This window comes from Mustela putorius, unplaced genomic scaffold (genome assembly GCF_011764305.1).
Source record: "Mustela putorius furo isolate JIRA1106 unplaced genomic scaffold, ASM1176430v1.1 tig00003903_pilon_pilon_pilon, whole genome shotgun sequence".
Classification (NCBI taxonomy): Eukaryota; Metazoa; Chordata; class Mammalia; order Carnivora; family Mustelidae; genus Mustela; species Mustela putorius.
Window position 1 is genome coordinate 3,436,349 of NW_025422051.1, and position 21,929 is coordinate 3,458,277.

Genomic DNA, 21,929 nt, shown 5'->3' on the forward strand with positions numbered 1-21,929 from the left:
GGGGCACCCCTTTGAGCCCCAGCTTCCTCATAGGGAATACGACTGCAAGACCCTACAGCTTGCAGCCTCAGCCTCAATGGGGCCACCTGACGCAGGTCTCCAGAGCAGCCAGTGCTTTCCGCTGGGAGGAGAGGTGGACATTAAAGGGAGTTAACCGTGGGCCAGACGTTGTTCCAACAGTTACCCTCTCAGTGCCACACTGGAATCCTCCCAACCACCTTGGGGGGGAAGGGTCATTGCTATTTATACTGTGGAGCTGAGGAAAGTGAGGTGGAGACCAGGGAGGATGCGGGAGGCTCTAACTCCAGCCAGCCCGGCTCAGAAGTCCAAGCACAGCACGCCTCCAGGGTCACTAGCCAGTCGCTTACGTAAGTACTTGTGGAAAGCCTACTGGGACGTCAGGCAGGACTGCACCTCCTGAGGGCAGAGCCTGGCGCTGAGTGAAAGCTCAGTGCACGTGGGCAGGTGGGCAGGTGGGCAGGGACGGTGGCTACTTGAGCTGAGCCGGTCCTCAACACCTATGCCACCTCAGAGGCCCCAGGGGAACAGAGGCCGCCGCCGCCGCCGCCGTCTCTATCCATGGCTACCGCTGCCCACCGCCCCTGTACCTTATTACACAGCCAGTCCTCATTGATCTTGGGCTTGGGGTCGCTGTAGTGCATGGACACCTTCTGGCCCAGGATGTTGAGGGAGTGCTGCGGGAAAAAGCAGAGCGCAGTGAGGCCCAGGCAGCAGTGCCCCACGCACCGTTTCAGCACAGGAGAAGAGAGTGAGCGAGCCCTTCAGCTGGATGGATGAGGGACAGGGAACGGAGGGAGGTCGGAGAACGGACGAGGGAAGAAGGAAGGGAAGGAGGGAGGGAAAGCGCCAGAGCCCTTGGGCGCAGCTGTTTGCTGCCTTTCCGGGCCCGCGCACGCACACGTGAACACACGCCACCAGGCACACAGTGCTCGGCTGACTGACACCTGCCGGACAGTGGGGTGAACCCCCCACTAGGCCCTGACACTGCCAGGCCACATCCAGGGCCAGCACTACACAGGCTACACTTGGGAGGACGGGGACAGGGAGGGGAGGGAGAGGAGGGAAAAGAAAGAGAGAGAGAGCGCACGCGCGCTAGTGCTGGAGAAGGGGAAAAAGAAAGAGCCAGATTTAAAAGATGGCAGTTCCTGCTGTGAGGCTGTCTTCCCGGGGCTGGCTGGGTCCTGGGCCCAGGGCATTAGGGCAGAGACGGCCCCAGAGCCGCCCTGCTGAGCCCCGCTTCCACCACATCTGACCCTTTCTTCCCTGAGGCTTTCCTTCCATGCCCCACACCAGTGAGCCAGGCTCTGGGCAGGTGAGCAGAGCAGGTCCTTGGGTCTCTGGAGGTCCCAAAGCTGCTGGGTGGGGACCGTGGGAGGCAGGGAAGCTGGCTCCCTTCCCTTCCTTATAGCACGACTCCTTGCTGAGAAGGCAGGCCTGCCCCAGTGGAGTGGGCAAGCAGACACTCCTGTGGGGGGTAGGTGCAGGGGGAGGGCTGGGGCATCTGAAGTGAGTTCTAGCGCATCTGACCAGTACTTGAGATCAACAGAGCGGTGCCGGCCTCTTCCACGGAAATCAAAAGGCCGAACTCCCATGCAGGGAGAGAGCTGACCAAACGGGACTGGCTAGTTAGTGTGCCAACAGCTAAGCTCCCCAGTGACTAGACTTCCAGTGATGCCTGAGTGTGGAATGAAAGCCCGGCTCTGCCTGACCCTGGAGCAGGGCAGTCCCCGAGGAGTGAGAGCCTCCACGGAAGAAAACCTCCCCCCGGCAGCCCTTTCTCCAAAAGCTCAGCTGGGAGGTGCGGGGGCGGGGGGGGGCAGAGCTAGTGCCTGGTGGTGGGAAGGGGCCGGTGGTAAGTGTGGGTTCTTGATGGGAAGCCCAGTGGGTAGCAAGAGATGGGAAGAGGAGATAGTGAGGGTCAGGAAGGGGGAGAGAGAGGGGGGCGGGGGGGATAGGACACAGGGCCACAGGGCAGGGAACTGTGTCCGTAAGAATCAGGCGATGGGGAGCGCTCGATTACAAAGTAGTATTTGTTTGGGGGGGGGTTCAAGTGCGGCAAAGCAACCTGATTGGCTTCCATCCATCGTGTAGCGTCCTGCAAGTGACTAAACTCGACGAAGGCGAAGCCCCGGCTCTGACCTGGAGACAGCATTCAGATACAGACGCAGTGGGTTAGTCAACAGCTTTGGACACACGGCGTTCCCGGGGGTGGGACCCGAGGGGAGAGGACCAGGGGGCAGAGAGGGAAGCGGGGAGAGGAGAAAAGAAGAAAGGGAGAAAGAGAAGTAATCAGAGAGATAAAGACCAGGGGGTGGGAGGGCAAGGTAGATGGTGGGGAAGGGCAGGAAAGAGGGAGGGGGAAGGAGGATAACTGAGCAGGAGAGGTGGGGTGCGGGGGAGAAAAACACACGCCAGCTGGGAAGAAAGACAGAGAGAGGGGCTCAGGCAGACCTGCCTGTGGGGACAGAGACGGAGAGAAGGAGCTAGGAGGGAAAGGGTACAAGCAGAGATGTGTCTCAGAGAAGGAAGGAGGCAGATGGGCAGGCTGCTGACCCCACATGGGCCAGAATCAGTAACTGAAGGGTGGGGCCCAGCACGAGGCTGGTGCCCAGGAGGGGCTCCATGACATGTTTTACCCAAGAAGCAAAAGAGAACTTGGGCCAGGCTGCTTGGTGAGGCCGGGAAGGCTCCAGGCCCAACAGGAAGCAGGGGGAGGCAGGGACACAAGGTCACTTCAGCCTTAGCGCAGTGCAGGGGAGATGGGCCTTCCCAGGGAGCCGCCTCGGGGCCAAGCTAGGAAGCTTATAGCAACCCACAGGGCAAGTCCTATACAGTAGGAGAATGGGGGCCAGGGCTGGACAGGTAGACCTTAAAGAATCAGTGGGTGCCTGGGAGAAGTGCCAAAAGGGGCCACGCCACACCTAGGACACCACTTTATGGAGAGAGACCAGAACCCTGTCAGCCTGTGGTTTGGCTGGGGTGAAGCAGAGCAAGACCTACATGCTACCAAGAGAGACTCCAGGCCTGGCCAGGGCTGGGAAAGGGCTGCAGGAAAGCAGCTCCTCTTCTGGAGGGACACACACAGGGAGGGCTCAGGCATAACAGGGCGGGGGGGGGGAGCATGCTTGCTCTCCGTAAGAATAACCGTTAGGATGCACAGGAGGATGAAATGGTATGATCTGGGGGGGGGGGGACGGAGGGAGGAAAGAAGAGAGAGAGAGGAGGAAGGGAGCAGAGAAGGAAAGGGAGAGGGAAAGGAGGAGGGGGAGAGAGTGAGAGAAAGAGAGAGAGAGAAATATGGAGGTGTGGGGAGGAGAGAGACTGAGAGATGGAGAGAGAAGCCCAGGCAGTGAAGCCCCACTGTGCCTGCCTTGGGGAGCCTGGGCCAGAGGTCCTGCAGAGACAACTCCCCCCACCGCCCTGCTAACCTCAGGCCAGCTCCAGGCAGCCTGCAAGAGGGAGGGAGGGAACAAGCAAGGCCAGAAATCCTGGCTGCTCCTCGGGATGCACCCTTGGGTAAGAGCCATCCCCTGCCTCCCCTCTTGGGACACGTGGGTGGGACCGTGTCAGACCGACTTTCTGGTCACAGGCTGTTACTGGAAAAACGTGGGGGAGACCGAGGGGCAGGAGGAGAAGAAGAACGGAGAGGGAAGGGAGTATATGGGGAGGGGATTACCACCTCAGATACTCAGAGTCCCAGAGAGGAGGTTCCCCGGAGCCTGGCCCTGGCCCTGCCCCCGGGGAGCACTCAGCTCAGTGTTGCACCCCCTCCCCGACAGCCCCAGAGCTGCGAGGAGGACGGGCTGAGGGGAAGAGAAGAAGAGAGGGCACCCCAAGCTGCCCATTCCCAGCTGTGGCAGGAAGGCAGGGCAGGGAGGGTGAGGGAGAAGGCAGAAGCAGGAGGGAGACTGGAGGCTGAGGCTGGCCAGAAGGGGAGGCACTGGGAACAAAAGCTCACCTGAGGATTTGTTCCGCATCAGCCGGACCTCTCGTGCTTGCACTCCATGGGACTGCAGCTGGCCCCGGATCTGTACGGGGAGATACGGATGGGGGCAGGCTCAGCACACAGTGGGGCCTCCAGAGGCCTCCAGGACCCCGAGGGGCTGCCAGTGATGTGCATGCACTGCCTCCTCTCGCTCTCTTGGGAGCGGCCATGGCCCTGGGCCCACACCAGCACCGGGCCTCTGCACTTGGCCCCAGACAGGCAGAGAGTGAGTGAAATGAAAGGGCCGTGGTGCGGGGGGGGTGGGGGGAAGCGTGGCAGCATGGTGACCCTCAGAGGCAGGAGAGCGAGCCAAGCCAGCAGGTCAAGAAGGGCCTGCAGTGGGGTAGGAGGGAGTTCTGATGACAGGCTTGGTGCAGCCTTGGTGAGGAGAGCTGGGGCTTGCCCCAGGAGACCTGTGACGCAAATCTCTCTGCTCAGACCAGAGGCCAGCTGTGTGCCCCAGGCTGTGCGAGGGGCAGTATCCTGGGGTGGAGACCAAGAGGTGTGGTCATGGGATTTGGAAAGCTTCCTGGGTGAAACCAGGGGGAAGCTGCAGAGGCAGTGTGGGGTTTGGACCAGGTGAGGCAGAGTCTCTGGGCCAGTGGTGTTTCTTGCAGAAGCCTGGGAGCTTGTGCTGGGCATTCTCGGGCAATCTCACTGCCTCTGGGCCTCAGTTTCCTCATTAGGTGAAAAAGAAAAGATCTCTCTCTCTCATACACACAAACACACACACACGTGCACACGAGGGTGAACTGAAACACAGAGGAGCTCGTTAGGCCTGACAATACTCAGGGAGGGCTCAGGAAACAGCAAGAATGTGGGCTCTGGAATCCAGATGCCCGGGGCCAGACCCCAGCTCCATTCTGCCACTCACTGGCCTGCCACACACTGGCTGTGGGACCTGGGGCAAGCTGCTTCATTGCTGGGGGCCTGGCTTCCTCATCCGTAGGATGGAAACACGCAGAGTACTTCCCCACAGGGTGGCTGTGAGGATTAAATGCAACCTGGCCTGCGGCCCACCCTGTGATCAATCCTTAACACATGTCAGCACAGAGCTACCGTCTGACCCTGAACATGGCCAGACTTGAGAAATTCTCAAATACATAGGTGGGGTTTTCTCTGCGACAAAATGGGCAGCCGGTAGGTTTCAGTGAAGAGCTGGGCAGAGAATTCTGGGGAGGGGACAGAGAGGAGACTCAGGGAGGCCAGGGAGGATGCTGTTCTAGTGGCCCTCTGGGGTGTTACTAGGGCTCATCAGGGGAAGCCTCTGTGAGAAGGAAACAGAAGAAAAGGGAGGAATGTGGAAGGAAATGTCACAGAGCATGGGGTGGGAAGCCTGTCAGTAGCAGTGAACAAAGTCAAAGAAAGAATGCAGGACTTTGTGGCCAGGCCACTGAGATTTGACACTGCTGACAAAAGAGGGCGGGGATGAGCGAATGGGGAGAGAATGTGAATAAAACCTCAGAAAATCCCATGGGGACCCTCCCTATTTCCCACCCCCACCCCCACCCCAGGCTGCCAGGCCCTGCACCATCTCTGCCACCCAGGCATAGCCGGCTCTGGGGCTGGTAAGCATCTGGCCCTCAATCAACATAAACAGAATGGATGGATGACCAGCATAATGTTCTGGAGGAATGCTCTGTTCCCTCCCACCACAGCCCCTTGGCCAAGCCAGCCTATCGGACACTCCTCCCTTTCAGACCAGGAGAGCACAGGGGCCTGCCCAGAGGATGGATCGGTGTTGGGGGAGAGAAGGGATAAAAGGTGCTGAGGTCGGGGTGAGGGAGAAGCTGAGGGCCCTGGGGGAGACCCAGCCTGGCCTCCTGCTCTGCTGCCTGCCCAGGGCCACGAGGGGGGCACGTACGTCATCCTCAGTGGCTGCCTGTGGCAGCATCCTCAGCATGACGATGTTACTGGCCTTCTCCTCCTCCTCCTCCTCCTCATCCTCCTCCTCCTCCTCCCCTTGCTCGGTCCGATAGTCCTGGTCCCGATAGTCGCCGTCTCGGGGGAAGCCTGGCGGGCCGGTGGGGCTGTGCCTGTGCCGCCGCCGCCGCCTACGCTGAGTCTCGGAGCCCGGGGAGGCCTCGTAGGAATCCTGGCCGACAGAATGAGACGAGAGACACCAGACGGGCAGTCAGTCTGGGGTGGGCCTAGGGGCTGGCCGCTGGCTCTCTGAGGCAGGCAGGCTCTGAAAGCCAGGAGTGGGCGGGCTCCGGCTAAAGGCTCAGGGCAGGCAAAACGGGTCAGGCCTGGACTGCAACCCTTTTGGAGTGGGAGACTGTCCCCGGGATGCCTTCTGGGGGCTGCCCTGGTGGGAGCGGGATGAGGCCGGTGGCAGAATTACTGTGGGGGAGGATCTTGCATAGACAGGTGACTGGATGCTGACTACACCTCCTCAGGTCTGGGGTGAGCTCATGAAGTCCTGCCCTCTGCTGCTCCCTCCTCCTCCCTTACCAGCTCAGCTAGTATGTGCAAAACTCTTCCCTACGCCTTATGATTTCCAGCTAGGGCCAGGGTTCTAGGAATAGCTTAATATCTCATCCAGAGCCCGTCAGCAGGGACCTGCAAAGGTGTGAGGGCCACAGCACTGCCCCCCGGCTCCAATCCTCCTCCGCCTGGCCAGTCCTCTATCACCACTAGGCTCCCTCCTAACAGGGCGTGGTGGCTGAGTTCTTGGAGGCTGCCCAAGCCATCCTGCCAGGACTGAGCAGGCCAGGCCAGGGTCCACACCCCTTCTGCCCTCAGGGGGACCAGATAACTCAGTGCTCCACTCCCACTCTTTCCAACAGGTCCACCCAGCACCCCCTGGTGCCCCAGAGACATCCAGGCACAGATCACAGTGGCCAATGGGGAAGCCTGAACGCCCACACTCTGTTCCCAGGGGGTTGGGTTGCAAAAGTCCCCTTCCCACCCTGCTGGACAGCAGACCTGCCTGCTTACTTGGACCTGGGCCCTGACTATCCTCTCAAACTGGGGTTCCCTTAAGGCAAGTCTGCCTCTCCTCAGACAGTGAACATCATGCTGCCCCTCCTCAGGCTCGGGTGAGCTACCCAGTGTGGAACTGGCTACCCTGAGCTCAAAGGAGAGGCCCTAGGGGGTCCGTCCCCTCTGTGGAGGGGCCACGTCACCCCTGCGAATACTCACGGGGCGGGCCTCCCAGGGCTACTCTGCTGGGTGGCATCCAGATCCCCCACCGCCCTCTCAACCCCACATGCTGGGTCCCAGGCAAGAGGCTCTTCAAGGGCCCCAAACTGGCTGGGAGCAGGCGGTGAAGGGCTTGCAGTGAACCGCAGACCCCAATTAAAAAACAGGGAAGGAGGGAGAAAGGTGATGGCCAGGGCCCTCAGAAGTATAGAGCCAAGCATGTGGAAGTCAGGGAGACCCAGCTTGGGAGACGAGCCCTCACAGAGGGAAGCAGGGACAGACCCTCCGGGTGAGGCAAAGCCACCGAGCACAGTCTGAAGGCATGGGAACCGAGAGCTACCCGCACATGGCGCTACAAGCTGAGGCCCTGAAGGACTCTGTCCTCCTTGGCCCTCACCTCTGCACTCTGCTCCTCGGATGAGTCGTCGTAGTCATGCTTGCCCTCTTGGCTACCGTACTCGCGGGGATAGGAGCGGTAGTCCATGTCCCGGTAGTCATGGTCTCGGCTGCGGTTCTCCCCGCCATCATCTTGCGAACGGTCAGTGGCTCCATAGCGGCCAGTCCTGTCCCCACGGCCACCTCTGAGGGAAGAAGAACGGGGAAGGATCAGAGGCAGTTCTTTCTGGAAGGTGCAAGTGGCAAGGGGGGGGGTTCCCACCCACTTATGCCCTCTAGACACTAGATCCTGCTCCTGATGGGGGGGGGGGTCCCTAAATCCTGACTCCATGAGGTGAGCCGGTCCCCATCGCTCAAAAATCCAATCCACTTCTCCTTCCCTCTGCCACCTCCCCGGTCCATGCCTGTCTTCCTTCACAGGGCCCTCATGGGTGGTGTCAAGGCCCATCTCACCTCCACCAGACCTGTCCCAGCTCATTCTCTATGCCCCGAATGTGAGTGAGTGTTCTATAAGGCAAAGCTAACCAAGCCCAACCATTGCACTCCCTCCAATGGCTACCTCTTATTCTCAAGATAAAACACCAAAATGCTCACCACGGTCCTGCCAGGTCGGCGGGGTATGTGGGGGACGTGGGGTGAGGTCCCCACCGCCCTCCTCCCTCGCTCCGCCTCACTGTGCCCTGTGCTACCCTGCCCTTCTCCTTCACTGTCACCCTGCCAGCCCTGGCAGCTGTTTTGTTAAAATCTCTCCTACTGCAATTACTGTAAAATAATGATCACACAGTTGATTTCATGTATGTTTTTCTTTTTTTAAAGGATTTTAAAGGATTTTATTTATTTATTTGACAGAGACCACAAGTAGGCAAAGAGGCAGGCAGAGAGAGGTGGGGAAGCAGGCTCCCTGCTGAGCAGAGAGCCCGATGCGGGGCTCAATCTCGGGACTCCAGGATCACAACCTGAGCCAAAGGCAGAGGCTTTAACCCACTGAGCCACCCAGGCACCCCTGTTTCTTTTTTTTTTTAAAGATTTTATTTTTAAGTTACCTCTATACCCAATGTAGGGCCTGAAATTATAACCTTGAGATCAAGGACTGCGTGCTCCTCTGACTGAGCCATCCAGGCGCCCCTCACATCCATCTCTTTGGTGATTTAAGAAAGCACTAACCTATGAGTTCTGGGAAAGAGGGCACCACAACCACAGGGCCTACTGCCCTACTCCCCCAAACTTAGCTTAGTATCTGGTACTTGGTATGTGCTCAGTAATTTTTGTTTGATGAAATAATGACTTAAAAAGTAATCTAAAAGCAACCAACACATGTTTACTTAAAACAAGAAAAAACAGACACCATAGTAGACTATGGCTAGCAGGGTCCCAATCCTGGTCAGGAAGGACAGAATGTCTAGTATCAACACCACTATGAACGTTGTTCTAAGCCACTAGCTGAACCAAGGGAATGAAGACAAGAGGTTAAGAGCTGGCAAGGAGAAGATGAAATTACCATTGTCTGTAAAGGACATGAAGATATGCCTACAAAGCCCAAGAGAATCAAATGAAAAATGATTACAACCAATAAATCAGGAAGGATGCTAGGGACAAAAGTAATATGCAGAAATAAGGATGTTGCCTCAATTCGAAGAGGCATCGTTTAGAAATGGGAAGATCCCAAGTATAACTGAACCAAAAAGGTTAAATACCTAGACAAGTGCCAAGATCTTATGACTATACTTTACACATATAAACCAGGATTCGTTCAAAATGGGTCAAAGATGGATGGAGCTAGACAGTGTGATGCTAAGTGAAATATATCAGTCAGAGAAAGACAAAATGCCAGACGATTTCACTCCTTGTGGAATTTAAGAAACAGAACAAATGAGCAAAGGGGAACGAAAAAAAAAAAAAAAGGAGAGGGAGGCAAACCAAGACAGACTCTTAACTACAGAGAACAAACTGATGGTCACCAGAGGGGCGGTGGGTGGGGAGGGTGGGAGGAATAAGGGGTGGGTTTGAACAGTACACTTCTCATGATGGAAAAAAATGTTTAAAAAAAAATTTTTTTAAATACAACAATAGGGGCACCTGGGTGGCTCAGCAGCTTAAGTGGCCAAGTCTGGATTTTAGCTCGCCATGATCTCAGGGTCCTGGGATAGAGCCACCATAGGCTCCACACTCAGCAGGGAGGCTGCCTGAGATTCTCTCCCTCTGCCCCTCCCCCCACTGGCGTGTGTGCTCTCTCTCTGTAAATAAATAACTCTATAAAAAATTAATAAAACAATAATAAAATGCGTGGTCCAATAGTAAAAAATAATAATAAAAATAAAAAGGGCCAAAGGTTTCAATAGAAGAAATGAAACCACAGAAGCCAAAGAAAACACAAGATGATTTCTTGATAATCTGGCAATAGGGAAAAACTGTGACCCAAATCCAGGAGCTAGAGAAGGAGAGATTATTGAAGTTAACTATATAAAAATAAAACACTTCTGCCTGGAAAATAGAAAACCATCATGAGCCCCATCAGGACAAACTAAATAGGAAAAAGTATGGGAAGAGGAAGAGAAGTCACACCAAAGACATACAAACGGTTTATATTTAAGAAGATGCTGTTTTGTAATGAAGGATGAAAATTAAAACTACCCTGGACAGGCCATTTTAAAATAAAAGTCTAAAATTTATTTTTTGTGTATTTTTAGTCATCTTCATTGTGGTAAAATATAGACCTCCCAAAATTTACCACAAAAAATACTCACGATGTTGAGCAACCATCACCATCTGTTTCCGGAAACGTTTCTTTGTCACCCCAAAGAGAAGCTCCCTACCCGCTGAACATTAACTTCCTACCCACCCCACCCACTCTACTTTCAGACCCTATGAAGATGCCTGTTCTAGGTACCTCGTGTAAGGGGAATTACATGTTTGTTCCTTTGTGTCTGGCTTCTTTCACTTAGCATCACGTTGTCAAGGTCCCTCCTCATTGCAGTGTGCATCAGAACATCCTGTTCTGTGGCCACACACATATGTAGGTATGGCACACACCACGCACACACCACGCTGTTTGGCCACGTGCCTGCTGATGGACACTTGCGCTGCTTCCACTTGCGGGTTGTTTCAGGGGCTGGGACTAATGCTGCTGTGAACACTGGTGTACAAATATGTGTTTGACTCGCTGCTTTCAGTTCCTTCGGGTAGGTACCCAGGAATGAAACTGCTGGACCCCATGGCAGGTGTAGACATAACATTTTGCAGTCTCTGGCCGGTATCCCACAGCAGCTGTACCACTTACATCCCCATTGGCAATGCGCCAAGGTTCCAGTGTCCCCACATCCTCACCGACACCCATCATCCCGCATCTCTTCCCGGGCTTATTGGCCACTTGTGTCTTTTCTGGAGGAATGTCTATTCAAGCCTTTTGCCCATTTCTTTCTCTCTTTTTTTAAGATTTTTAAATTAAATTTGATTTATTTATTTGACAGAGAGAGAGAGAGAGATCACAAGTAGGCAGGGAGGCAGGGAGAGAGAGAGGGGGAAGCAGGCTCCCCGCTGAGCAGAGATCCCGATGTGGGGCTCGATCCCAGGACCCTGGGATCATGACCTGAGCCCAAGGCAGAGGTTTAACCACTGAGCCACCCAGGCGTTCCTTGAAATAATTTTAGATTTATAGAAAAGTTCAAGGATAACATAATCCTTGTATATCCTTCACCCAGCTTCCCCTAATGTTAACAGGGGACAAATGTAACCATGGTACATTTGTCAAAACTAGACTTTATTAAGATTTCACCTGTCTGGGGCGCCTGGGTGGCTCAGTGGGTTAAGCCACTGCCTTCGGCTCAGGTCATGATCCCAGGGTCCTGGGATCGAGTCCCGCATTGGGCTCTCTGCTCAGTGGGGAGCCTGCTTCCTCCTCTCTCTCTCTGCCTACTTGTGATCTCTCTCTGTCAAATAAATAAATAAATTCTTCAAAAAAAAAAAAAAAAGATTTCACCTGTCTTCCCAGTACTACTAACAACCCACATTTTCTGTTCCAGGACGAACTCAGGATGCCACATTGCTTTTAGTCATCATGCACCCTTAGTCTCCTCTGGCCAGTGAAGATTCTTAGTCTTGTCTTTCTTTTTTTTTTTTTAAATGACTTTCACAGTTTTCAAGAGTATTGGTCAGCCATTCTGCAGAACTTACCTCAACTTGGGTTTGTCCATTGTGTTTTTGTGATTAGACTTGAGGTTACAGAGGTTATGGGTTTTTTTTGGGGGGGGGGATACAAGAGAGGTGACCTGACCTACTGATTTCATCATATAAAGGGAACCATGATATCAATGTAAGTTATCACTGCCAATGCTGACTTGACCTTGTGGTTGTGGTGGGGTCTGCCACGTTCCTCCACTATAGTTTCTCTTTTTCCCTTTCTATACTCTGTTCTTTAGAAACAAGTCACTAGATTAGCCCATACTCAAGAGGAGAATTAAGCTCTAACCTCCTATAATGTGGAGTATCTACATATATTATTTAGAATTCTTCTGTAAGGAAGATTTGTGATAGAACATTTCTAATGCAACAGATCCATAAAAGTCCAAATGTTTCACAAGACACTGTTGGTAAGGCTGTATAGGAAACATGCACTCTTGTACTCCTGGTAGGAAATTGGAACAGTCTCTTGTGGAGGGGAATTTGGCAATAGCCAGTAAAATTAAATATCTACCCTGACCCCCAATTTCCCTGGAAACTTAATATACTTGCACACATACAAAAACATCATTCAACAGCACTGTTTATAATAGCAAATGATAAGAAACAATTTAGAAGAGTCAGGAAAATTCTGTTTAAAAAAAAAACATAAGAAGGGGGAGAAGAGCTTCACCAAATATTAAAGGTGTTAAAGGTGGAACAACTGAAACATAAATGCACAGATCAGTGAAACTGAACAGAGTCCATGCTACACAGTAACACACATGGAAATATAGAGTAACCCAGAGGCTGCAACTCAAAATGAACAGGGGGAAATGGATTAGTCAATAAACACCAGCTGCAATAATGGTCTGGCCCAGACATCAGCAAACTATAGCCAGTGGACCCAATCCAATTACCTAAATGAAGTTTTCTTCCACACAGCTATACCCATTCATTTATATTGTTTGGGGCTGCTTTTAGCCAAGTAGTTGTGATAGAGATGGCATGGTCTGCAATGCCAAAAATATTTACTATCTGGTCCTTCACAGAAAAAGTTTAAGAAAATATAAGTTTTTTATCTACTTCACTTCTTATACCAAGTAAATTCTAGATGAATCAAAAATTTAAATCCCTGAATAGAAACCATAAAGACATTAGAAAGAAAACATAAGAAAAAAAAATGAATCACCCCAAGAATGGGGAAAGGCCTTTCTAAACAAGATGAACTCTGAAGTCATTAAAAAAACAATTGATAAATCTAGCTTTGTAAAAACTTAAAAATGGGTTAAAAATACCATAAACAAATAAACGTGTCATAACGCAAGCATGGTAAAATGTTAATGTAGAATCCAGCAGATGAGTATAGAGGTATTCACTATAAAATTCTTTAAACTTTGCTGTATGTTTGAAATTTCATAATAAAATATTGGAAAAACACTATAAAGCTCCAAGATAATTAACAAATGGGGAAAATAAAATGTTTCCAGACATCTGGTTGGTTTCCAAATTTTCGTAATTGTTCACTTATTTCTTTCACTCAACAAATATTAATGTAACATTTGCCATGTATCAAGCACTGTTCTAGGTGCTGGGGATACTGCTATCAATAAAATGAGGTCCCTGTCCTTGTGAGCTTAGCTTGGAATCCAAATTATTTCTTTATGATAAATGCCTAGACAAGAAGAGGCTGGTATGAGTGATGTATTTTAAGGGTTTTGTTTGTTTGTTTGTTTGTTAGAGAAGGGGAGGTGTGGAGTGGGGAGGAAGAGAAAGAAACTCAAGTGGGCTCCATGAGTGATGCAGAACCTGACATAGACCTCGATCTCACGATCCTGAGATCACAACCTGAGCTGAGATAAAGAGTCAGATGCTTAACCGACTGAGCCACTCAGGCACCCCTTAAGGTTTCTGATATAAGAAATGTGTGTTTGCTTACCACAGTTACTCAATAGTTGAACTCTAGTCCCCAGAATTTAAGAACCAAATAGAGTTGAATAAATGTTCAGATGAAACCCTGAACTCTGATACTCACCATCTAAACCAAGTAACTTTTTAAGATTTATTTACTTTAGAGAGATAGAGCAAGTGAGAAAGCACACATGTGAGCAGGGGGAAGGAGCAGAGGGAGAGGGAGAGAGAGAATCCTCAAGCAGACTTCCCACTGGGAATGGAGCCTGAGGAAGAGCTCAATCCCAGGACCCTAAGATCATGATCTGAGCAGAAACCAAGAGTTGGCCACATAACCAAGCCGCCCAGGTGCCCCTAAACCAAGTAAATATGCATACTGAACTCTTGCTATCTAAACTTGGGAAGAGAACAGATTTGGACAGTAAAGGATACTTTTCATTGGCCACAGAGCACTTTGACAAAACACCTTCCAAAGACAGACCCTGTTCATAATAGATTTCTACAAAGCTGGACTGAATCCTAATATGTGAGGGCCTCCGCAAAATAATGTATTTCTGGAAAACATAAATTGCCAAAATTGGCAGAACTACACAAAATGATCATTAAAAACCCAGGGCCCTTTAAAGCTCAGTTTTAACAAGCTTTCAAGGGACAGATAATTTTTATTCAAGTTTCTCCGATAAAGAGAGGAATGGCAAAAGCTGCCCAAATCATTCTATGAGGCTATGGTGACTCAGTGTCAGTTGGATACTAGAAGAGGAAAACCGTTAAGACCACTTTACTGATAGACACAGACGCAAATATCCTAAATAATACAGTACCTAATCAAACCTAACAGTAGCTTAAAAACGTACATAGTAAATAATTTTTCTTCCAACAATTCATGAATAAATGTCAGAAAAGCTCAAATTCAGAAGCATCTACAAAGCCAAGGACCTGTGCTCTTAAAATATATCAAGGCCATGGAAGAAAAAGAAAGATTTAGTAGCTGTTCCTGAGTAAATGGAACCAAGAATACAAAGTAGCTCCATGCAGTGTAGTGTGTGATCTTGGACAGAATCCTAGATTAGGGAACCAGTGCCATAAACGACAAGGGATGACATTCGAACAGACTTTTTAGAAGATAAAAGTACTGTAACAATGTTCAACTTCCTGATAGTCAGAACTGTACTGTGGTTACAAAAGAGAAAGTCCTTGTTCTTAGGACATACATTCTGTCATGCTTAAGGGTCATGCCAGTCACTAGCTGAAATGATACAGAAGAAAAAAACTTGCCTATATATAGATGCATAGATATATACACCTGTATCTTTACAGAGAAAGAGAGAGAATGGGGGGGAGGGGATGCTGAGGCATGTAGGTAGGTAAAATAAATGTGGCAAAATGTTTACAATTAGTGGTTCTGGAGAGAAGATACACAGGAGTTTACACACTTGCAACTTTTTTGAAAACTGGAAATTTTTTTCAAAATAAGAAGTTATAAACATACACATACATACCATGATCAAGGAAGGCAAGGATATGATTTAATGTGATTTGTGAAACTGATGGACAAAGGGAGAAAAAAAGCATGTAATTATGAAGTTTGAGTCTCATTTTTTTTTTAAAGATTTTATTTATTTATTTGACAGACAGAGATCACAAGGAGGCAGAGAAGCAGGCAGAGAGAGAGAGGAGGAAGCAGGCTCCCTGCTCAGCAGAGAGCCCGATGCGGGGCTAGATCCCAGGACCCTGGGATCATGACCTGAGCCGAAGGCAGAGGCTTTAACCCACTGAGCCATCCAGGCGCCCCTCATTTCTTTTTTTTAATGTTCTTCAAACCCAACACTGATTACTTTTTTTAAGATTTTACTTATTTATGTGACAGACAGAGAGTGAGCATAAGCAGGGGGAGTCACAGGCAGAGGGGGAGGGAGAACCAGCCTCTCTGCCGAGCAGGGAGCCCAATGCTCCCTGCTCAGCAGAGAGCCTGCTGCGGGGCTCGATCCCAGGACTCTGGGATCATGACCTGAGCCGAAGGCAGATGTTTAACTGACTGAGCCACCCAGGCACCCCTAATTATGTTTTTAAAGATTTATTTGAGAAATCGAAAGAGCATGGGGGGGAGAGGGAGAGAGAGAATCTCAATCAGACTCTACACTCAGTGCAGTGGGACTTGATCCCAGGACCCTGAGATTATGACCTCAGCCAAAATCAAGAGTCAGATGCTTAACTGACTGAGCCACCTAGGTGCCCCTGATTCTCATTTCTGATCAATCTTGACAAACTTAAGATGAGAGAATTTTCTTGGTTTATGAAAGGCTACATTCTAACAGCCTAACAGCACACATCCAATTTGATGGCTAAGCAGACGGGGCTGCCTATCAGGCTGGGACTGACTGTTGATGTCTTGCAGGTGCCTTTTATGAGACAGAAATGTCTCATCTATCTGCAGATGTCCTTTATGAGAAAAATAAAATAAAATAAACCACACTGCTTAAGCCATTATTCTTCAGATTTTCTGTTACAACCTGCCAAAATGAGTCTTATTTTGTGCACTCGGCATCACTGACACTATATGGTACTAAAGTCCTAGACAACATTTTAAGTGAGGAAAAAGAAGTAAGTGACAGAATTGATTTGCACCTAGCATGACCAATTACTCAGAAAGACCATCAGAATCAACAATGAATAATCAGAAATAATAAGAGAGTACAGCAGGGGTAAGATAACTTAGAAAAAAAAACCAATAGCTTTCCTCTACCCCAGGAAACATAAGCTTGGAAAATATAAAAGATACAAAGATGTCAATGAAAACTACTGAAGCACCTAGGAATTACACAAGACTTGTATTTTCATTTATTCAGATCTGAATGTCATTCACTCATTTTTAAGTAGGCTCCATGCCCAGCGCTGAGCCTAATGTGGGGCTTTGAACTTACCACCCAGATATCAAGATGTGAGCTGAGATCAAGAGTCAGACACTGGGGCGCCTGGGTAGCTCAGTGGGTTGAGCCTCTGCCTTCGGCTCGGGTCATGGTCCCAGAGTCCTGGGATCGAGCCCCGCATCAGGCTCTCTGCTGAGCAGGGAGCCTGCTTCCCCCCCTCTCTCTGCCTGCCTCTCTGCCTACTTGTGATCTCTGTCTGTTAAATAAATTAAAAAAAAAAAAAAGAGTCAGACACTTAACTGACTGAGCTGCCCAGATGCCCCATAGATTTGTAGGTTCCTTATTTTAATTAATTAATTAATTTTTCAAAAGATTATTTATCTATCTGAGAGACTGAGAGAAAGCATGAGCCTGGGCAGGGAGAGGCAGAGGGAGAGGGAAAAGCAGACTCCCCGGTGAGCAGGGAGCCTGACGTGGGGCTTGATCCCAGGACCCCAAGATCATTACCTGAGCCGAAGGCAGATGCTTAACTGACTGAGCCACCCAGGCACCCCTTGTATGTCCTTTAAACGAATTTTAAAATATTCTCTATACAGGTCCTGGATGAGATCACTACTTAACAAAGATGACAATACTCCCCAAATTAGTATATAAATTTGATGCAATCTTAATCAAAATTCTTGAATGTTTTTGAGGGACTTGATACATTTTTTAAAAAGATTTTATTTATTTATTTGTCAGAGAGAGAGAGAGAGCGCACACGCGCACACGTGCACAAGCAGGCAGAGCGGCAGGCAGAGGCGGAGAGAGAAGCAAACAGGCTCCTGCCGAGCAAGGAGCCCGATGCCAGACTTGATCCCAGGACTCTGGGATCATGACCTGAGCTGAAAGCAGTGGCTTTACCAACTGAGCCACCCAGGTGTCCCAACTTGATACATTTTTTTATATAAGTCCCACAACGGCTAGAATCAACTTTGATTAATAAGAGAGTAAAGTGGGAGCTAAGAGATTCTATAAAGCCATAATAACAAACCCAGTAAAGTTCTGGCATAAGAATTAAGCAAATAGACCAATGAAACAAATCAGATTACTCAAGACAGATCCTCATACATGAAGGAACTTGAAATGAGATGACGTACTACAATCAATAAAGAAAGAATGAACCATTTAAAATGTACTGGGAAAACTGCCCACTATATGGAGGAACACAAAACCAGAACCTACCTTATACCATATACGAAAAACCTACCTTATACCATATTCAAAAAAACTGTTAGATGTTATTAAAGATCTGAATATGAAAGGGAAAACTATGGAGTGAAAACAACCTTTGTGATCCAGATGCAGGAGCAGAGAAGTTTCTGAAAGCACAGACTACCAGACAAAAAAGTGATGAATTTTACAGGTACCCATCCTTGAGGGAATCATTAAGGAAAAGGCAACAGGCACATACCATGGCATCCTTGGGACCAATTAGAAGCAAAGCGCTAATATACACCTGGCAAGGGGGTACAGATCTTAAAAATGCAGTGCTGAGTCACACAAAGTTCAAGAAAGAAAAAGTAAACTGTAGCACTCTGCCACTGTATAAACTAAGAACACAGACACTCAAAACAATGCTACATATTTTAGAAGGCTACATTTCAAACAGGACAGAGCAGCTGCCTACAGCTACTGGAATTGGAAATGAGAAGGAAAAAAACAAATATGGCAAGAGAAGGCCCTGTAGTGACCTATGATAGAAACCCACTTTGAAGTGAAAAGGTATGGATTTAACTCCAACCTCTGCACTTGAAAGCCAAAAGAAAGACCGTGGCTTTATTTGTCTGAAAACTTTATAAAGTCTGAAAGAAGTATGTCACCTACTCAAACTCAGAAACTGCCATGAAGCATTTCCAGAGAATACCACCCAAAACCTGAATGCTTTCAAAAGACTTTTTTTTTTTTAATAAGAAGACTGAATAACACTAGATGATGACCACATCTCAAAACTTGGGCTCGCTTTTCAGAAAAAATTTTTAAAGGCAGTGGTGGAAAAAGAAACCCTTTTAAAGACATTTTTTAAAAAAGTATTTCCTCTCTGACTTTTTATAAATCTACTGACTCTTAAGAGAGGCTTTCTGGGAGCATTAGGTCTACTTTCCTATGTACTCTTAATATGTCAGGAATAGATGATCTGCATGAGAAATCAACTGGAGTGATCCACCAGTATGCTGAGGATTGGCCCAGGATCTCTGTATTTTACCAAGTGTCCCGACTGTTTCCTGTTCGTACCAGTTTAAAAATAACCACACGGGAAAAAAAATAAAATAAAAATAACCATATGAGAGTATCCCATTCCAAGACGAGTATCCCGCCAGCTTCAGCCCACCCTGTCCCTGAAGTCTCCCATTATCTGACCTGGCTTGCCCCATATTTGTCTGCACAAATGCCTGACTCTTAAGGCACCACTCCCATCCATCCCTCCAACCCAAAGCTACAGCCCACACCTCTCCCCTGAGAATCCACAGGCACTTACAACCCACCACCCACCCGCCACCCACCTCTGCCTCTCCTCCCACAGTGGCTGTCCACACCTTGGCGAATATCTTAGTCACCCCAACTGGGAACCTGGGCCTCGGCTTCTATTCCCCCCTTTCTCTTGATCCTTTCCCAACTCCACAATCCACCATGGCACCTATCAAGCTGTTTCTTAATCACCTGTAAACTGTGTGGTCTCCCTTGTGAGACCCTGAGGAAGAAGGCTGCAGTCTTATCTGTCTCACTCGCCACTGCACTGCCAGAGCCTAGCACAGGTCCTGGCTCACAACAGGTGCCAAGTAAACGTCTGAAAAGAAACCAGTCATCTGCTGCGCTGTTTCCCCAGCCCGGAAGTCCCCTCCTAGCACCTTCCTGGACCAACTCTTACACGGGGATAAGCCAAGGATGCTTGACAGGGGTGGGAGTGGGTAACTCACCGTCTTTCATACTCCATGTCCTGATAGGGCCTGCGGGGGCTGCTGGGGCCCCTCCTCAGCCGCTGGCTCCGTTTCACTTCCCAGCCACCCCCGCTGCTGCCACCATGATCTGCCAGCCTGGGTGATGCCTCCTGCAGGGACTCTGGGGAGAGTAGAAGGAAGAAAGGGGTCAAGGCAGTTGGGGCCTCCTTGAGAAACCCTTGTTGTCAAGGCTCTCTGCTGTCGCTTAGCCCAGGGACATTATTTCCCAACTTCCTGGTACTCCTGTGGACCAGAGTGGGAAAGCAGCCCCTACCTGGTCTGCTCCTTCCTTTCCCCCCAGACATGAGGCTATAGCCCACAGCCCTAAAATAGCAAGGCCAGGGGCACCTGGATGGCTCAGTCAGTAGAACGTGCAACTCTGGATCTCAGGTCATAGGTTTAAGCCCCACACTGGGCGCAGAGCTCACTTAAATAAAACAGAAACAGCAAAGGCCTTTAACAGAGAGGGAGCATCCTGCAGAGAGCCCTGGTGGTGCCACCTACTCTGTGATCAGGGCTCTGCCACCTGAGACTGGTAGACAAGTCTGAGCCTGGAGCTACCTGCCCAGAGGGCTCTCGGCGTTGGACGACTTGTCAAGATTAGGCACATTAGGCACGGAGGTAAGACTTCACAACAGGAGTTGTAGGCATCCACCAGCCTCCTTCCACAGGGCCCCAGGTGCCATTTCATCCTTGCAACAAAGACACTGGCTGCCCCCTACAAGACAGCAGGAGACCACAAAAGGCCTAGAGGGTAAAGGGGCTAACTTGGCAGTGAGACAGTTGACGCCTCCCTGGGCTCCGGGCCAAAACAGCTTTGGCCCTCACTCCGCAACTGGCTCAGCCTCGAGCCCTCTCTCTTCTGCACAGCCAGGTCCCAAGGTGGTTCTCTCCCCAGGGCTCTGGGTCCAACTCATTCAAAGGCAAAAGGAGCCCTTTTGAGGCTGTTCCCAACCACTGTGCTGTTCTGCTGGGATGGAAGGGTGAGTCACTTCATCCAGCCTTCAGGGCTGCCATGAGAACTAAGTGAGTCCCCAGAGCCACGTGACCTGGCCAGGGGTCACCAAGAAGTAACCCAGAATCTTCAAGCCCACCCTCTCAGCAGGAATCGGGCAAAGCTAGGCAGCAGCAACACCTGCCCAACAGTAGCTAGCCACCACACCTTTTGCCCATGTATACACACAACCAATTTTCTCTTCCTCCTTAAGCCACAGGGAACCAGGGCTGCCTGCTCCCAGATGGATAAGAGTTAGAATCACAACCAGGGGCCCCAGTGGATGAGAGCCAGATACAAAACCCTCAGCAGACTCTGGCAAAGAGGTCGGAGTCACACACCGGTATCCACAACAGATAGGGACCAAAGTCACAGACACGCGCCCCGAATAACTATGGGCCCAAATCACAAGACAGGAACCCACAATAAATACAGGCCATAATCACACACTGAGGCCCATCAAAGGATGAGCGCCAGAGTCACGGATTCGAACTCCTCCCCAAAGAAGGGGCAGTAAGTCATGCACACATTCCTTGCGCTCCCTCCCCGCCTAGCAAGTGGGTTGATTAGGGCCAGTCCCAAGAAGAACTCCCCAAGGATAAGGACCCCTCCCCATGGATAAGGACCTGAGTTACAGCACAGACTGCAAGGATAAAGACCAGAGTCATAGACTTTTTTCCCTCCTCCCCCACCCAAGAATAAGGACCTGAGCCACAGAATGCTTCCCCACGGACCGGTAAGTACCCAAGTCACACGGAACAGACAGCACACCCCCTCCCCTATGGATAAAGACCTCGGCCCCTCCACAGATAAAGTTCGGTGTCGCAGATACCACGGAAACCCACTCCCATCGGTCCCTCCCTTCCCCCAACCCGCGTGCACCCATTCTGTGCCCCAATCGCGCACGCGCCTCCGCTCTCAAAAGCAGTGTGTGTGTGTGTGGGGGGGGGGACACCCCCCTCCCGGGCTCAGGCCATGCACGCACGCCTCGGTTCCGCGCGTAGCCCAGGCCCACGTCCCATAGTTCGCCCTCGCGCCTCCTCTCCGCACCCGCCCGCCCCCGGTCCCTTACCTCCGCCCCCACGACCAGCGACGACGCTCACCTTCTCGGCCCGGGCTGTCAAGGGAGGGCTCCCGGACATCACCTCGGCGCGCCGCCACCTCCTCCAACTCTCCCAGCTCAGCCGGAGCCGACCCGCACCACCGCCCAGTCCGAGGCCGGAGGCAGAAGGGCGGAGGAGCGGGGAGGGGAGAAGCGCCAAGCGCGCTACCCTCCCCAGGAAACCCACTGCCGCCTACTCCCGGCCGGCCGCAGTCACCAGCACAAAATGGCGACGACGAGAAGGGAGCCGGCGCTTCGACCACCATCCACCTACTAAGGGAGCGCGCTCTGGCCGGCCTCGTCTATTGGTCGCCGGCCGCCGACGGCCAGCCCTGGCCGGCCCTGATTGGCAAGCGTATGCCACCTCCCCACTCTC

General features: G+C 50.6%; 1 protein-coding gene across 6 annotated transcripts in view; it reads right to left on the reverse strand.

Annotated features, from left to right (window-relative positions):
• RBM10 (RNA binding motif protein 10) overlaps positions 1-21,875 on the reverse strand; it is a 29,098-nt gene extending 7,223 nt beyond the window's left edge. For 2 of the 6 annotated variants that reach the window (XM_004754959.3, XM_004754958.3), the window contains exons 1-7: positions 21,555-21,874; positions 19,437-19,578; positions 7,548-7,731; positions 5,871-6,101; positions 3,980-4,049; positions 2,087-2,160; positions 609-695 (exon numbers count right to left, since the gene is read on the reverse strand). In XM_004754959.3, the coding sequence (XP_004755016.1) occupies positions 609-695; positions 2,087-2,160; positions 3,980-4,049; positions 5,871-6,101; positions 7,548-7,731; positions 19,437-19,578; positions 21,555-21,819 (1,053 nt within the window). In that variant the 5' untranslated portion in view covers positions 21,820-21,874. Of the gene's footprint in view, positions 1-608; positions 696-2,086; positions 2,161-3,979; positions 4,050-5,870; positions 6,102-7,547; positions 7,732-19,436; positions 19,579-21,523 lie in introns of all 6 variants that reach the window. The other 4 variants (XM_004754963.3, XM_045068366.1, XM_004754960.3 and 1 more) reach the window with 3 other exon arrangements.
• Positions 21,876-21,929: the final 54 nt, after the last annotated feature.